Here is a 19,066-nt window from a genome sequence, read left to right as displayed (position 1 = left end):
AGTCACAAAACAGGCTGTTGCTACAACTTTATTCACTTACTGCACTTTGCACACACTCTTAGAAGGGATTAAAGACTCCCATTCAAGGCCTCAATGTTCCATTTATCCATTTCTATCCGAAACGGTGTCTCAGAAACCATTCTTCCCATCCGTTAAGTTAAAAGATGTCATTCGTCCTCAGGAATAGCATTTTCTTAAAGTTAATTTTGTAAGGAGCCATCTCTCCCCACAAACAGAGCCTTACTTGTTTCAAAGATAATTTTTATTGGTGAGAAACATTTTAAAGATATAAAAGATAATTTTCTTATTTATATGACAGTTTCCATTTTGAAAGTTTTCTTCTCAAAGTCTTCTTTCTTTCAAGAACGTAGCTTATCCATCAATAAGGATCCCATCCTCTCTCGAAAATGAATCGATTAATCATGTCAAAAGATCTCAGAGGCTGGTCATAGGGTAAAATGTGTCCTCCTCCTCGAACAATTACCTTGGAGAAGAAAAAAATAAAAGTTAAAATTTAGAGAAATGGATGTTCTACATGGATGGAAAGTTTCGGTTTGGATTAAAGTATTTTTAAAGCTTACATGAAATACAGAACCTATTCTATCAATCCATGCCTTTGGATATGCTGATTGCCTAGGTTTTGATAACTTTGCTGATAGGTACACTTTAAGGTAGTAAAGCTTTACAATTGTTGGGTTATTTAACTTAACACAAAGTAGTGTTCATCTTTCACAAGTATGGAACTCGAAAATTGTCTTTCTCCTCTTGGGAGTGAGCTGTCTGCTGCTCTATGCTTTACCCTTACCTGGTGAGGCCCCTGAGGTGTGAGGATCTACCCTATGGTCAGTTCTGTTCCCAAGTGGGTGGAGGAGCCTACCCAATGCCCTCCTTCAATCCACTGAGCCACGTGGCCCTCACACTGAGCTCTACCTGACATCTTAGTCTTGGCCGCTAGTACAGGGGAATTTTGATTCTCCAAAAAATTACGACAAAAACGAGAAATCCTTGACACCTGAAATCTTAAAAGGCCATTTTTTTTTTGGGTAGCACAGAATTAGAACATTCTTTTTTCCCCCAACATTATGAAAACTGTCCAAATATAGAGCGAATCTGAAAGAATTTCATAGACTTACAACTTAGGTTCTCTCATTAACACCCACTTTACTCATTTTCTCACACTATCCATCTATTAATCCATCTTATCTTCTTGACATATTTCAAAGTAAAATATGGATATCAGTACACTCCCCCCCAGATTTTATGTAAAATTAACACACAGTGAAATGCACTTATGTTAAGTGCAGATGCACTGCGTTTGGATAGCAGTGAATACATGTGTCACCTGATGAGATATATAAAGCATTCTGAAACATCTACAGTTAGGGTGAGTTCAGACCCCTGTGCTAGGTGCCATACAGATTTAAAACAAAAAAGAAAAAAAAAGGAAGGGGTGGTGGAGGAAGGGATCAGTCTCTATTTGCAGCAAATGTCAAGGGGAGGCCTTCATGATTCAACACCAAAAGAGAAAGAACCGACACTGAGTATTGGCAGGTCGCCTGCAGGAGGACAGAGCAGTGTGGCTTGACATGTCCTATGGCACATGTGGAAAATAGCCAGGAGTTAGTAGTGGATGAAGTGAATGAACACTTGCAAGTAAAGAGGTCACACTCAGTAAGTTCTACCTGCTAAATCACAATCAGCAAGTTAAGACAACTTCGGTAAGGCCCTTAATAGCTTGTTTAACCTGCCTCAATCAGAAGGGAACTGAGGCAGAAAAAAAAAAGGAGAAATACATTTACACAGTGCATTTATTATATTAAAAAGCCACCCAACACTCAGCATCTTACAACCTTGCTGTGCGGTAAGTGGGACCAACATTATTAGATGAATTTTGCTTTACAGCTCACAGCTACACAAGTTGTGTACTGCACAACTAGCAGCAGAGAGCACCATTCATGCCAGCCTCGGTGACTGAGTGATAACAGAGCTACTAGGAGGCTTGTCCAAGTCACATAATTGTAACTGAGAGAAGGAGCTGGAACCTGGCTTTTGATGCACACACCAGTGTTTTTATTCAAATCATAGTATTTGTACAATAATTCTTTATATTTGAACCAAACTTTACAGTTTAGTCATAGAACATTTCACCTGGCTCTCAACAGCCCTCTGAGGCGAGTAAGGGAAGTAGACCACTATTACAGATGTGAGATTGGACTCAACCCTCATACACAATTGGAAACACGTGCTGTATGCTACACTCCGTCAACGGCCATTTGTGCCTTGCTGCAATGACAGTGGAGCCCATCTACCATGTGTGTTCAAGCCTCCATCTGGAAACCCAACATTTTGTCACAGACTGAAAGTAAACATGTGTGACATGAGCCCCTCATGTGACTCTAGAGGAAAACTTTTGCTGCCCCCACAATCCCAGGCTCGAACTCTTCCTGTAGGTTCCCATCCAAATCTCCGGCTTTGGCAGGATTTTGATGAGTGATTCTCTGCAACTTCAGCTCAGCTGAGGACACTTAAGGAAGCCATGTTTGTGACAAAACCCAGCTGCTGCTTCAACTGGAAGCAGAAAGCTGAATCCAAGAGTTGAATCCAAGAGCTAATGGTCATTCTGCCTCTAGGACCAGAGCTGGAGCTACTAGGGGTAACATAGTGCTTTATGGCCCAGGCTTGGAGTCAGAGTGCAGGAGCATGACTCAAGACACAGCAAGCTGTGTGACCCTGGACGAATAACTTACCTGCTCTGAGCCTCAGTTTCCTTAACTGTACAACAGAGAAAAAAAGCATTACATCTTGGGACAGTTGGGAATTACGTGAGCAATTAATGGAATAATGTCCATGGATTACTTAGCATAGTGCCTGGACTAGGATGGTACTCAGTGAATATTAGCCATTGTCATTATTCTTCCAATAGTTATCCCTATTCAAAATCTAGGATCAAAATGCTTGTGTCAAACTACTCTAAAACACTAAGTTCCTACATTAGCATTAAGAAATCTTGGTTTCAGGGAGTTAAAACAGAGCTTCTCAAACCTGAATATGCATCAAAATACCTGAGCTTGTTAGAACAGACTGCTGGGCCTCACCCCTGGACTTTCCAGTGCTGAAGGTCCAGGGCAGGGCCTGATAATTTGCATTTCTAACAATTCCAAGGTAATGTTGACACTGTTGGTTCAAAGATTATTTTTTGAGAACCACTGTTTAGAAGAACCTTTTCCATTCTGTGACAAACTAGGCAATTCTCTATATTAAGAGAGAATACGAACAGATTTTGTTTAACACCTAACTCATGGCTCACCACAGTATATTTCCTCCCAATCATCCACGTTCCCAGTATTTACACACATGCACACAAGCACACACACACACACACACACACACACACACACACACAGCTTCTCTGACCATGATAATCAAGTGGTGAAGAAGAGATGATACGTTTGGTGTTACAATTCTTATTCTTATAACCTGCATGACTCCTGGTCCAGTTCTTAGCTGCCATATGCAGTGACCAAATGTCATCATAAATGGTGCCATTAAGATTGGAAAGAAAAGCTCATTTGGGAACAAAGTCTTTTTCACACAGCAGAAAATTCTCAAAGTATATTCCTTAGCATATTCACAAAGAACATTTTACAAATGTTAACCTCAAAAATAAACTTATGAGTTCCAGAAAAAAAAGACCATTGTTTATAACCATGCTGTTTACCACTCGCAAATCAAGGATACAAACAACTCCATGGTTTTTAGAAGTATATAACAAAATGTGACGGGGCTGTGATTCCATATTTGACTGTGATGAGATTGATCCCAAGTCTCCCTGGTTAGAAATGGTCTCATCATCAGAAACTGTCTATGTTGGGTGTTTCCACGCTAGAGCTGAAACCTCTAAATTCATGTGTTCCAGATGTTCCAGGGGGTCACAAATGTGTCATGAATTTTAAAAGGGTTATGCAAACACTTTAAAGCTTCATTCCACTCTATTTTTTCGACATAGATACAATTCTCCCTGGAACTAGAAACATGGACGTGGCGGTCAAGGTTTCCCAGTTGTGCCTTTATAGGTGACAAGATATAGAGGGAAATTCACACTGGGATTGTTGATATAGGTTTGTCAGGGGAAACTTCACGGGGGTCTTGGAGGAGCAGATGTCTGGACAGACTGTGCTGGGTGGGGTGGGGGAGGGATGCACCCAGAGGAAACTGCCCTCGCAAAAGCAGCGGAACATGAAACTGCATGGCACGTGCAACAAGCAACAACCCATGAGGGGTTCCAGGTATGCAGGGGAAAGAGAAGGGTGGAACAGACAAATACTAGTGAGACCATGTGATGCTCCATATGATGTGCTGCTGGGTTTGTGTGTTTAAACGAACGGTAGCATTTAGTACATTCATGATGTTGTTCAAGCAACACCATTATCTAGCTGCAGAATGTTTTCATCACCCCAAAGGGAACCCTATATCCATTAGCAATCTCTCCCCACTCTCCTCTCTTTGCCAGCCCCTGGCAATCCCTAGGCTGTTTTATGTGGACCTGCCTATTCTGGATATATCTAAGGGGGTTTCAAGCAGGGCAGTAATATACTCAGATTTGCATTAGAGAAGGATGACTTAATGTGTAATGAGTGGGCTGATTTGGAAGGAAATGATACTGAGGCAGGGAGGCAGATTAGGAGACCAGCTGTTCAGGTGAGAGAGGATGTGAGTGCATGGGAGAAATGGGGAGAAGGGGAAGGAGAAGAGAGATGTCAAGGTGGAACCATAAAATCAGTGACTATTCAGATGTAAAGGTAAAGTGAAAGCATGCCCCAACACTCATACATATCCTCCCCATTTCAGGCTTCTGACACAGGCAGCTTTGTAAGTGGTGGTGCTATTAACCAAGAAAGAAGAAAAAGAGGCAGGTTTGGGTAGCTGGCAATATAGTATAGACTTATAGTTCTTCTTTTTTACTACAGGATGATGCAGACATGGGAAAAAATCTTGCTTGTTATGGTGTCTGATTTACACTAAATTTATTTTATTATTTTTATCTTATTTCATATTCACAAAACCTTACCCTTTAGCTTTCAGACAATAACCTTGTATTGAAATGGAATAAATATGCACTCAAATAAAAAATATACTGAAAATGAAAGATACCTGGGAATGAGCCAAAGCTTGTTAGTAGCCACGTCCTAACAAGGAATTGGGCAACTCACTTAAAAATAAATAAATAAACGACAACAACTCCCCTTGCCCCTCAAAAAAAAAAAAAAAAAAAAAAAAAAAAAAAAAAAAAAGCAGAGATCGAGGTTGCAAGCTGCTCCCAAAACCAGTGAAAACTTGAGATTTACCAGTGTACACTTCTAGTGTACCAAAGTAATATTGAACAGGAGGGGGAAAGGTGCTTTAGCTGACCAAAATGTAGCCATCACAATGGGACACATCCCTCAAGTAGTCAATACATAGCTTTGGTGGTACGTGACAGTTCCTTAAGGGCTTCCCATCTTACATAATCAGTTGCAACAATATTATAATTTAAGATTTCCACCTATGATGTAATAGCTAGTGTCAACCCCACCCACAAGAACACTCAAAGCTGAATTAAAAAGAAAAGAATCCTCTTTAAAAGTATCAGAAAGCAGCCAGTACTTGAGAATGAGACCATGGAGAAAAGAGAATCACAGAGAAGTGAACTGAACATTTTGTTCTGCTTTTCTCTTTGAGAAATTTCACCATTTTCTAAGCTTCTTTTTCCAAGAAACTGAGCAAAGAATGAAGATAAAAGGATAAAAAGCTAAGTAGAGCGTAGGGTACTTGGGAGACCAAAAATTAAAACAAAGAAAACCCAAAAAGAAACAAAAGATAAAATTTAGAATTACAGGCTTGTCAAGGAAGCATGGCTCTAGTAATACTATAGGCTTTCTGTTAGACCCACAAAAGACAAGGTCTTAGAAGTAATGGAAACCAGAAGGAGGTTAGCCCTCCCAATATCTGAAATCCAGCACCAAATCACCATGTTTGCCCCTGACTGAAGCCAGTTGATCTGCCCCTTCACTAACTGCCTTTCAGGAAAAAAAAATCAAAGCCTTTTTGGAGGAAGATAACATTATTTTTCATATATTTTGTTCAGCATTCAATAAAATGTAGTAGACATGCCAAAAGATGAGATCAAATGACTGAAAACCAAGGGAAAAAGCAGACAACAAAAAGAGATCACAGGGATCCAGGTATTGGAGTTATCAGGTATAGATTTTAAAATAACTGTAGATTTTAAAATCTAAATCAGGCACAGGTTTTAAAAAGACAAGAAGTTATGGAAAACACAGAAAAGAGAAAAAAAGACATGGTATGACAAAATATTTAACTATGTTTAACTGGAATCCTATAATAAGAAGAAAAGGAAGGAATTGTGCAAAAGACATAGTAAAATATAGAGATCATGAGTAAAACACTCCCCCAAATCAACAGAAGTCATCAAGCCACAGTGTTGAGAAGCTCTATGGACCTAAACTAGAAAAACCCAGAGAAAACCACATCTGGGCACATAACAGTGTGCTGCTAATACTAAAGACATAAAATCTTAAAAGTTGTCAGAAAAAGAAACCGCATTTTCAATAACTTCAAAGAAGCAAGAAAATTGACTAGTTAACAGAAACAATGGAAGCTATAAGCCAGTGGAATTGGATCTTTTGAGGTTTTGTTTTTAAAGATTTTACTTATTCATTTATTAAAGGGAGAGAGAAAGCAGAGGGTGGGGCAGAGGGAAAGAGAATCTCAAGCAGACTCCATGCTGAGTGTGGAGTCCAACGTGGGGTTTAATCTCATGACCCAGAGATCACAACCTGGGCTGAAACCAAGAGTTGGACGCTCAACTGACTGAGTCACCCTGATGCCCCCATATTTTTCAAGTTCTAAAAGAAAGTAGCTGCTGCCAAGGACTCCCATGTGAATGACTCCTTAAAGATATTTTCAAGGGAATAAAAAACTGGGAAAAGGTATTGTCAACAGATGTGTAAAGAAACATTTGAAGATTATTCTTCTGACAGACAATCATCGCTAATGGAGACACGGAGGAGAATGAAAAGCAAACGAGAGTTTACATGGGTAGATAAACAGAAATGAATGTCAATAATAGTAATGTCTTGTGGAGTATGAATGATGCAGAAGTTTTAAAAAAAGACAACAGTTGCACAAAAGGTGGCATAAATTGAGTTAAGGTATTGTCACGTACTTGCACATCTGGAAAATAATAAGTGCACTAACTCAAAGTCAACATTCTAAGTCAGCATGTGTGTTGTAATCTCTAAAAGGATAAATACCCTGATGTTTATAGCAGCATTATTTACACTAGATAAACTATGGAAGCAGTTTGTGTCCATGATAGATGAATGGATAAAGAAGATGTGGGATATATATACAATGAAATATTACTCAGCCATCACAAGAATGGAGTCTTGCCATTTGCAACAGCATGGATGGATCTAGAGAGTAAAATATTAAGTGACAGGGATCCCTGGGTGGTGCAGCGGTTTGGCGCCTGCCTTTGGCCCAGGGCGCGATCCTGGAGACCCGGGATCGAATCCCACGTCGGGCTCCCGGTGCAGGGAGCCTGCTTCTGCCTCTGCCTATGTCTCTGCCTCTCTCTCTCTCTCTCTCTCTGTGACTATCATAAATAAATAAAACTTAGAAAAAAAAATAAAAAAAATTAAGTGATAAAGGCCAGTCAGAGAAAGACAAATACTATATGATATCATTCATGTGTGAAATTTAGGAAACAAAGGAGGAAAAAGAGAGAAAGACAAACCAACAAACATACTCTTAACTATAAAGAACAAACTGGTAGTTACTTGAGGGAAGGTGGGTGGAAGCATGGGTGAAATAGGTGATGGGGATTAAGAGTACATTTAACATGATGAGCACTGAGTAATGTATAGAATTGTTGAATCATTATATTGTACACCTGAGACTAATTTAACAGTGTATGTTAACTATACTAGAATTAAAATTAATAAAAAAATAAAATTAAAAAATAGATAATAAAACAATGTATCTTCAACAAGCTAATAGTTTTTTAAAAAGGAAATGTCTCCAAAGGAAAATATGGGATAGAAGGATGAGAATAAGTGGCACAGACGCTTCTGTGTAATGTGAAAAACAGACATCTGACAATCAGGGAACTTTTAAATTAGAAGATATCTGGTGATCAAGTAATATAGCCTGTTTTTTTTCAGAAAGGTACAAAATGAATGCCTGGGAAGTGAAGACCCTTCAGTCAAATCTCAGCCTCATCTCATCAAATCAATTAGATGCTTCAATGTGCTATGAATGTCTCTGTTTTTAAAAAAGAAAAAAGTCATGGAAATTTTCTCTAAATGAATTCCAAGAATCTCTATGTTAACTTCAGCAAGGTTGGTGGTATGAATGACTAAGGTTAGAGCCTTCTCTTCCTTTGATCATTATTATCAGTGGAAACCTAAAGGCACAGTACAGTGTAGTAAGAAGTGATTCAGCATGGTGATCAAAAACATGAACTTGGGATTCAGTAGATCTGATTTTGAGTCCAGCTCTGTGACTTTGGCACCAGGACTTACCTGCTTCTATTTTCTCATCTGTAAGATGAAGGTAAGCATTAGGGTGACCAGTTGTCCCACTTTGCCCTGGCCTGAGGGATTCCTGGAAATATAGGATTTTCAGTGCTAATGCTAAAAAAGTGTCAGGCAATCTACGATGGTTTGTCACTCTAAGAATATTTAACTTTTTGTATGGATTCGAAGAGATAATGCACATCAACCACTGTATGGCACTCAGCTCACAAATACACACCATGTGCCATGTAGACATATACTAAGAACTCAAGCGATAGTCATCATACTATTATCTCATTTTTTATTGTCAAAGGAATATTTTTTCCCTTTGACAGTAGAGAAAGATCAGAAGTTACAATACTAATAAATATAAAAGATAGTACTATACTTTTTCAGTAGGAAAAAAATATATTGTTCAGGAGGGAGAATATTTCTTTCCAGGCTTTTTTTTTTTAATTTCCATGCCATGAATTCTTCCTACCCACAGGAAAGGTCTTAATTAAAGAAAGAAAGGAGATTGAATATGAGCTCAAACTTCTGTCAGTTTGCTTGACTTAACTGTCTAGAGTGAATTTTATCCCTTTAACCTGCCAACACCACGATCCATCCCATTCTTTCCCTCCACCCCCTTTTACCACTTGCAATGCTAAACACCCTCATCTCCCCACACAGAAATGTCAAGCAAGCAAGACCTTACTTGTCTTAGCAGAATGGCAAAAAGCTGTTCTGTCTTTTTTACCCATGTAAGAACCCACTTTACAACACGGGATTTGATGCAGTTAAAAAGTCATCAAAACTTTACTTCCTTCATGTCCTCTTTTCTATTTGAAATCCACCAGAGGATAAAAAGCAAAATCCAGTTCATTAATTACTCTTACTCCCTAGCTTTATGCTCTACGTCTGTAGTTTGCTCTGCGAGGAGAGAATGAGAGCTGGGGAGGAGTGGACAGGGGTTACTGCAGCCAATGCTCTCTGCTGGCAGTGTTGTGAGGATGGAGAGCCCGACTCATTGTCTTCTGGGGAACAGGGAGAGGAGACCCAGCAAACCTACTAAAGTTTTACCTCCCGCACGACAGTGTGGGATGGCTCTGGCATTGTGCACTGGCCCAGGACAGCTGATTGTGCACATTGCTGCCCACCCAACTCTACATTCAGGGGTGTCATGCTGGTAGCTTGAAATCAGCCACGGTGGGAAAATTTACAGCACAGAAATCGGCAAACACTATAGATCAGTGTCTCCTCTCCCTCCCAAGCCAGTCTACCTTCCCACCCCTAGTTCTCTGACATTTAAGCTCTCCTGGGGACAGATGAAACATTAGAGCATTCTTTCTCTCTCCCAAGATAAATCAAAGAAACATCTATTCAGATTAGCAAATTATAAGGCCAAAACTTCTCTGAAATCTTGGCTCAGGAAATCAGATGGGCCAGGTTTCAGATATTCGCTGAAAGATGAGAAGGTCCTGCTCCCTGCTTCCTTTCCTGCCTACCCCCTGCCAGTTATACTGAATTCTAGTATAACTGGCAATGATAGGTTCAAGAGCACACACTGCATTCACTGATGCTTCTGTTGGTATCAGAGCCCCTGTGACACTCCAAAGCTGGTCTGTTTGGGACAACTGGTCACCAGAGAGGGTATCTAGATCCAACCGTGTTCCTGACCCACAGGCTAAGGGGATCCCAGGCCTGAAAGTGTCCCCAGGTTCCAAAAATTGAGGATACAGGACACACCAACTGGCACAAGATTTTAATGATGCCATTGGTTGAAATAAAACAAGGTGAACAGTTTTCACTACCAAGCCAAAGACTGTCCAAGGCAAAAACAGTCCCCTTGGGCCAGTAGACAATGTGGCAGTATCTTAACACAACTTTATTTTGTTCTTCACACTGCTCCTTTCTCTGCCCCTCTACCCTCCACCTTGTGTATTTTGGGGCTGTGCTTAATGTTTCTACCAGCACTTTTGTGAATCTGGTTACACTTCAAATCAAAACAACACAATGTTACTATTTAAAAAGCAAACCCCCATTCCCTCTTTGTTCCTCAAATATCATTAATTTTTAAAAACTATTCTCCATATGTGGATAATACTTTAAATGTTAGTCTTCTTAGTATTTATTCACTTCCCATAATGAAATGGTTCTCTGTTAAATTTCAATAGATTATTAAAACCCACTCAACGGCTAAGAGAAAATTATGCATCATTGCCTAGCTGTTATACCTCAGTAAATAGATTTGCTATCCAATTTATATTTTAAATAATACAATAAATTAGCTCCCTGAGTATTAACTAAGTGCATATTTGGGTAGCTTAATTTAGAAGCATTCTTTTTATGCTAATCAGCCCTCTCTAATGAAATAGAACCACATGAACTAAGAGGACTCTTGGCAAATAATCAGAGTAAAATTGGGAGTTGCTATTGTTTATGGTTTCCTTTGTTTTCAGGCAGCAAGCTGTGTGGGTTTTATTTATTTTTTTAAGAAAAAAAAAACCCCAAATGCCAAAAATTTAATTTTTTTAAAAGGAGAGGACATTCTAGTCAGCCCCCAAGATAATGAAACTTCTACAACTCCTCCCATAAATTTATTTCCCAGAATATTTCTCCTTTCTTCTCCTGTATAACACAGAAAAGAAATCGTCTTCAGCTGACATGAACAATGCATCCTTTCGTTTGAAGGGAATTGCTTTGAACTGTTCATTATCTTAGCATGCCTAGACTGTTTCCTAGAAGACACTTAAGCATGTACAATTGGTGAGCAACCATAGCACTCCTTGAAAACTGCAGTTTGTTTTGTTTTGAGATTTTACTTATTTACTTGAGAGAGGCAGAGGGGCGGGGGGCAAGTAGACTCACCGCTGAGCACGGAGCCTGATGTGGGGCTTGATCCACAACCCTAAGATTGTGCAACCTGAGCCAAAGCCAAGAGTCTGCAGGTTTAAAACACACACACCTACACACACACATGCACGAGATGAGTACGGATAGGAGAGGTAGGGGCCAATGTGATTTTCATTCACTGGATATTCAGTGGGGGCTGGGAATTGTGGTAAGGGGTTTGCTAAAGAGATAAATGATACATTATTCCTGTTCTCAAGGAACTCAGTGTCAAGAAGGGGAGGAAAGCAATTAAAGAGTTACATGAAAGAAAAACCCCAGTGTGGTACATGCACTAAGGTGTACATAGAGATGCAAAGGGGGTATTCTGAGAGAAGAAGGCTTCCTTCCTTCCTTCCTTCCTTCCTTCCTTCCTTCCTTCCTTCCTCCCTTCACTCATTCATTTATAAGTAATCTCTACACCCAACATGGGGCTTGAACTCAGGACCCCAAGATCAACAGTGGCATGCTCTACTGATCTAGCCAGCCAGGCACCCCCTTAGAGGTAATTTTAATCCCTGAAAGGTAAATGGGGGGTTCTCCAGGCAGCCAGAGGTGCAGAAAGGACCTTATAAAGAAAAGAAGGAATCCCATGGGAATTGCTGGCTGACTCAAGAGCAAGGAGGGCTTGAGGAATCATAAGGTGTTCTGTTTTTTTAGGATTCTAATGGAGAAGGAGGCAGGGTGAGAACTCAGATTGGAGAAGAAAGCAGAGGCCAGACCTAACCTCTTTACTGCTCTGGAAAGAGAGTTCAGACTTTATTCTGCAGGTAGCAAGGTGTCCATGAGAGAGTTTGAACAAGGGAAAACATGATCAGACTTGTGTTTTGGAAAAAGCACTGAAAGAAGAGCAGATCGGAGAGTAGGGGGACTTGTTAAGACCAGCTATTGTCAACGGAAAAAGTTTAAACCACAACTTAAAACACAGAGTGTTCTTGAATAGCATCCTCTAAAACCTGTGCTTTTATTTTTTTTTTTTTTGAAACACCACAGAGCAAAAAAGTTTCAGTTTAGAATGTATAAAGTAGGGGAGTCTCTCTTTTAAAATGTCCCCAAAATGCTGTATTTTTTTTTTATTGCTGAATATAAAATCAGTGTTTTTCCCTTTAAGCAGTTCTTTGTGGTTTCTGTGTCAAGCACTAGGAAATGAATAAAATCAGGCCACTGAAAAGGATTTATAAAGCAGATGTGAGGGATGCTAGCTAAGGAACTGGGTGAGTAATATTTACCAATTACTATTCTTCTCAATTTTCTGGTAAGACACAAAGCAAAGCACCTGGCTAAATAACTTCACTTCCTTATTGTTTCCATGGGAAAGGGATAGAAGTGAGGGTATTTGTGCTGTGTTGGGGAAAGATGGCCTAGGGCTTGCCTGCAAATCCAAGGCATCTATTGAAATCTGTCTATTTTAACAATTGTTTCTTTATACTGAGCCACTGTTGGGGAGTTGAAATGAAAAGGTTCTAAAGAACTAAATTTCTTATGTTTTAAAGATGGATTTTTTTTTTAAAGATTTACTTATTTATTTATTATGAGAGAGAGAGAGCGAGTGCCAGGGGCACGGGTAAGGGCAGAGGCAAAGGGAGAAGCAGACTCCCACTGAGCAGAGATCCTGATACGGGGCTCGATCCCAGGACCCTGGGACCATGACCTGAGCTGAAGGCAGATATTTAACCGACTGAACCACTCAGGCACCCCTAGGCTGGATATTTTGGTAGCCAACCTCGGCACAGGAAAGAAAAATGCATCTGCCTAACCAAAGCAGTGTTAGGACTTAGACATGACAAGTCTACTCTACTTTTCACTCTGTGTGGAGACTGCAGCCTTTCCATTTGGTGCTAGCCAGAGAAGAGGGGAAAGACAGCAAGAGAGAAAGAAGACAATCATGAATGGCAGATATGGGAAAGGACATTAAGCTTCCCTTTAACTTAACAAACCCACGGGAAAGATGACTAGTGACAAGTCCAAGAGTTGGCAAAAGTGTGAAATAATCAGATTTCTTATACATTACTGGCAAGATTATAATCAATTTAGAAAACAGTTTGGCATTATCTCATGAAGTTGAAGATGCTCAAACCCTGTGAACGCATCAGTTCCACTTCTAGGCTTTATTCTTAGAGAAACTCCTGCACACAGGCACGAGGAGGGCAAGAATGTTCATGAAAGCAATACTCGTAGTAGCGAAACACTGGGAACCACTAACATATCCAACAGCAATGGAATATATGGATGATAGAATTATACAGTGGAATATTATGTGGCGATGAAGAAGAAACAAAACATAATTGAACTTATCAACGTGGATGAAATCTTAACATTGCTGAATAGCAAAAGCACATTATTGCAAAATACACACAAAATAATTCCTTTTTGGGACACCTGGGTGGCTCGAGGTTTAGTGCCTGCCTCCAGCCCAGGATGTGATCCTGGAGTCCCGGGATCGAGTCCCACATCGGGCTCCCTGCATGGAGCCTGCTTCTCCCTCTACCTGTGTCTCTGCCATTTCTCTCTGTGTGTGTCTCTCATGAATAAATAAAATCTTTTTAAAAATTCCTTTTTATATAAAATTAAACATGAAAAGTTGGGACACCTGGATGGCTCAATGGTTGAGTATCTGCCTTCAGCTCAGGTTGTGATCGAGTCTCACATCAAGCTCCCCATCCGGAGCCTGCTTCTCCCTCTGCCTGTGTCTCTGCCTCTCTCTCTCTCTCTCTCTCTCTCTGTGTGTGTGTGTCTCTCATGAATAAATAAATAAAATCTTTAAAAAAATTAAACATGAAAAGTAAAATGTTATTTATGGGGATGTATATCTGTAGTCAAACTATTAATTTTTTTAAAAAGGAAAAGGATGATAAAAACAAAATCCAGTTCAGTGGTTTACCTCCAGGGGAAATGAGGGAAAGAGGTGGGATTGGGGAGGGCAAGCTCTTGGTAATGTTGCATTTCTTTAACTGACTGGTAAGTACAAAGGTTTACTTATGATTATTTGTTTTATCTTCACAAGTATTATACATACTCCTCGGTTATTATTCCATTTTTAGTTTAAAAAAAAAGAAAAAACCCACCTACTGATGCTGCCAGACACACAAAAATGAATCTTTAAAAATTTAACATGTTGTCTGTCATGTTCTTTTCTTTTGTGTAAAACAGAGCTGATGAGATGGGCCATGTGTCTAAAAAACAGTAAGAGGGGGGGATATAGGGAAGCAACTGAACGGCAACAAAAGCAAAAATGGGAAGTCCCCCTCTGGCAAGCAGCTCTACGAAGACAGAGCTGGTGCCAGAATCTAAACCTTGGGATTCTGGTTGCTGCATACGAAAATAAATATTAGGAACAAAAATAAACACTCACATCTCCATGCCGGACAGCAGAAGAGCAGAGAGTTTGCTAAATAACTGGGGTTTTTGTTTTGCTAGATGGTTTTTTACTCTCTAAATATGAACCCCTATATTCCTCTTCTTCCCTGTTTCCATATGTTAGAAACTCAGTACAAAGAGGTGGGGGGAGGCAAAAACAGAAAGGCTGGATGCTTTCATTTATTGTCAACAGGGATGTTCCAGATTACTGGTGACCTAGAAAGGGACTCAATGCTGCAGAAACATCTCATTACTCAATGTAGCCATTTATATTTACTATCATTAGACTGCATGTAGCAAAAGCTGGAACACCTCCCCTGCCCCTCAGTTCCTTTTACCTCTCACCAAGACAGTTTCTTTGTTATCGTGAAGTTACAACTGGTGTAACTTCAACTGTCATAGTTCTAGGCTTTTCTGATAAAGAACATTTAGTTGAGCCCTTAAAACACAGTATCTATTAAGGATTCTATTAGGGACACCTGGGTGGCTCAGCGGTGAGCCTCTGCCTTCCACTCAGGGCATGATCCTGGGGTTCAGGATCCTGTCCCGCATTGGGCTGCTTCTCCCTCTGCCTGTGTCTCTACCTTTCTCTCTGTTTTTCTCATGAATAAATAAATAAAATCTTTAACAAAAGGGATCCTATTAGATAGGAGGAGATCTGAATGCAGGAGAAAAACAGATGAATACTAGGAGAGGCAGTAGGAATTTTTATTTCATGCTTACTGGGTGCCAGGTAGAGTGTCAAGTAATACATGTAGGCCCATAATGAATCCTAGTAACTAATCCCTTCCTGAGAGAGAGAAGTATTGATGTGATGCCCACTTCACTGATGAAGAGCCTCTTGGAGAGGTTAAGTAACTTCCCCAAGGTCACACAGCTAGTAAGTGGTGGAGCAGGGTCTGGCACAGGATCCAGTTTTTTTTTTTTTTTTAGGATCCAGTCTTTTAACCTCTACCCTGTTGCTTGACTATGGTGATAGTAGTCATTAGAATTACCGAGGTATTAGACTAGAAAGAAAATTCAAGCCTACTTGATAGCTAAACTCATAGCTGTCAGTCTGGGGTTCCCAAAGGTGGTCTGTAGTTTGGGTTGGGGAGGATCTAGAAATTATTTTCAATAATTCAAATAGTCTAATGCATGAGTTCTTGGTCTTTTTTGTGCCATGGACTCACAGTGTCTACTGTGGCCTACGGATATTTTCCAGAAAAATGGTTTAAAATACTATATATATATATATATATATATATATATATATATATATGTATGTATACTTACATATATATCATAGATTACAAGCGAACTCATTACATTGAAATTAACAAAGTAGTAAGAAATAAATTTGTGATGTAACAGTATATATACTTCTATATGAATGCATTGAATAAGAGCAATCAGGGGTCTGGTAACTACTGCAATTTTAAAGTAGCAGTGACGGTGATAAATGTTGTTTCAGGGATCCCTGGGTGGCGCAGCGGTTTGGCGCCTGCCTTTGGCCCAGGGCGCGATCCTGGAGACCCGGGATCGAATCCCACATCGGGCTCCCGGTGCATGGAGCCTGCTTCTCCCTCTGCCTGTGTCTCTGCCTCTCTCTCTCTCTGTAACTATCATAAATAAATAAAAAAAAATTTAAAAAAAAAAATAAAAAGAAAAATGTTGTTTCAAGGTATTTGCAACAGCATTTGTATTTGGTATGAAAGTATTTCTGCTTTCTGTTGGTGACAGAGTCAAAGGTATTGCTAAGGCCACTGCGGTTTGTTGCCTACATTCATAATGGGAGGAAATGCTAAATTTCATAATTCATAATGGAAGGAAAAGCTATTTGAGGTCAGTGAAAATAAAATGCATTTTTTCCCTTCTAAGTTCCCTGACCCCTTGAATACTAGTCATAGACACTTGCCCTGGGTTAAGAACCCGAAATCATTGCATTTTTATTTTTGCTTTGATAGGACATTAATTTTATCAATCCATCATAGTGTTTTATCAACTGATTAATATCCAGAAACAAATTCAGGGTGCCTGGTAGATACCATCTTTGCTAAGAAAGGATCCAGATGATGTTTACAGCAGACCCTACTTGATCTAGTTGTGTCATTTCTGAAGAGTAGCATAAGACACACCACTATCTAAGGACTGCACAGGACGACCACATCACTTCAGTACAGCACGGAAGTCTGCTGGGAAAAGGAAGCTAATCTTTTGAATAAATAACGGAGTTTTTCTATGAGTCTAAATTACCAGTGGTCTATCAGTGTTTTGAGAAAACAAAGACCATTTGTAAACCTACAATGCACTGCAGGGACTGAGGTTTAAAATTTAGCTTAAGGTTTTGGCTGAGGATTCCAGAGAATCAGAGCCCCGCCAGTAGATACTATTGACGAGAGGACACTTTTCTAAAAGTGATATTTCAGATCAATGGCTGGTTTGTTAAGAGTGAAACTACATTCTCAAGTTTCTGGTTGGCCTGTAAGGAAGTAAAATAGGTCAGGATTTAGAGCTGCCTTTAGGGATCAGAATGGAAGTTTATCCAAACAATAAACCACGTGGGGTTCCTACAAGATGAAGCCATTTTGGCATCAGTAGAGGGTTAAAAGACATCACAATTTAGGTTTCCCCCGAACAAGATGCACACTAGAATTCCCAAAAGACATATATACTAATGTTCAGGTCCTACCCCTGACAAATGAAGTCAGACTATTTGGAGATAAGGCCTGGGAATCTATACTTGCAAGGGTTAGCATACTATGTTAGGAGAGTGCAGTAGATTAATGATGGTCCCAAATTCTTCATCATTCTTCCCAACAAGAGGAATCTGGCCTTCTTCTGTGATTTGTTTTGGCCAAGAAAACACAATGAAAATAATATTCTGGGACTTTTGCACCCTGGGCTTAGAAGGCATCTTTTGCTGACATCTGACATCTTTTGCTTCCCAGTTTGGGAGACTGGCTGCCAGGCTGTGAGGCCCAGGCCAAGACATTGCATGGTGAGAGGCCCTATGAAGAGGGCCCTGGAGAAGAGAAGGCCACCTTGCACGTTCCAGCTTTTGCCAAACTCCCAGCTGAAGGCAGCTGCATGGATGACCTCAGTGTATCTCACGTGAGTCAAAAGAACCACCCAGCTGAGCCCATCCCACTCACATAATGATGAGAAATAACAAACTTGTTGTGTTAAGCCACTGAGTTTTAGTGTAATCTATTATTCTATTAATAAACAATTAAAAAATAAATATTACCTAAAAAATATTTTTTTTTCCTAAAAATTCTGCTGTTCCTATCTTGGAATCTTGATATGAATTAAAAGCAAGGCTGGAGCCATCTTTTTAATGCAGACAGAAGACACAATTACACTAAGAGCTTAGGATAAAACTTACATTATGCCAACAAAGAACAATATCTCATGTGGTGTTGGGCAAACCACCAGCCCCTGATGCAACCCCCTTCTCCATGCCAACCCTGAGAGTTCGCAACTACATTATCTGGGTGGCCTTCATGGTAGACAGAGATGCACTATCAGATCCCTCCGTCAAGGATGGGCAAGCAGCCCAGCCTCCAGCTCTCAGCAGCTCTAGGGGCTGCCTCAGCTGCAGAGAGTAGCCTTTCTCAAGATGATGCCCTTTCTGGGGCAGCCCACATTGGTGAATGAGTGAGGTGGGGGTTTAAAGGCCATGTCATTTTGGCCCAATGTGGCACACTGATGAAAGAAGACTCTCTCCAGAGCTCCCTGCCAGGTTGGCCAAGCTTTCTCAGGCATAGACCACAGTTTGATTCCCTCTTCCAACAATTCTGCTTCCTCCCCCACTCCCTTCACTGGTGTTGATCCCTAATAAACATCTTGAACCCCAAACTTGGTCTGAATGCCTGCTTCTGGAGAACTCAGCCTGCAACTACCATGGAGCTCTCTGATGATAGCAAGTCATGATGATGATGATGATGATGATGATGATGATGATGATGATTTGACCACTATGTTCTGGCTTTCTGCTCATAGTCTGATTCCCATGCATGAACAGAGAACCTTCCCCAGATCTAGGTAACAGAGACAAAGAAGCTACGAATTGGAAATCATTCTTTGTAGGAAGTAACAGAGCTGGGAGAGAGGTGAAGGCTCTGCGTAATAATCTCTGTAACAAAGCCAAAACATTTTCCCAGGGAATTAGCTGCATTTGGTAATCATCATCTCAAATCTGTTTAACAGTTACTTTCTTGCATTAAATATTGTTTTAGCTTCATCTCACCCCTTCTCAACTAGTCGAATGCAAAAAT

General features: G+C 40.2%; 1 protein-coding gene across 4 annotated transcripts in view; it reads right to left on the bottom strand.

Annotated features, from left to right (window-relative positions):
• Nucleotides 1–244: 244 nt before the first annotated feature.
• CPVL (carboxypeptidase vitellogenic like) overlaps nt 245–19,066 on the bottom strand; it is a 126,994-nt gene continuing 108,172 nt past the window's right edge. For all 4 annotated transcript variants that reach the window (XM_077856378.1, XM_077856381.1, XM_077856379.1 and 1 more), the window contains one exon: nt 245–484. In XM_077856378.1, the coding sequence (XP_077712504.1) occupies nt 380–484 (105 nt within the window). In that variant the 3' untranslated portion in view covers nt 245–379. The remainder of the gene's footprint in view (nt 485–19,066) is intronic.

The sequence above is a fragment of the Canis aureus genome, chromosome 18 (assembly GCF_053574225.1).
Source record: "Canis aureus isolate CA01 chromosome 18, VMU_Caureus_v.1.0, whole genome shotgun sequence".
NCBI classification, from domain to species: domain Eukaryota; kingdom Metazoa; phylum Chordata; class Mammalia; order Carnivora; family Canidae; genus Canis; species Canis aureus.
Note: the sequence above shows the minus strand (reverse complement) of the source record. Positions and strands in the feature narration are given on the sequence as shown.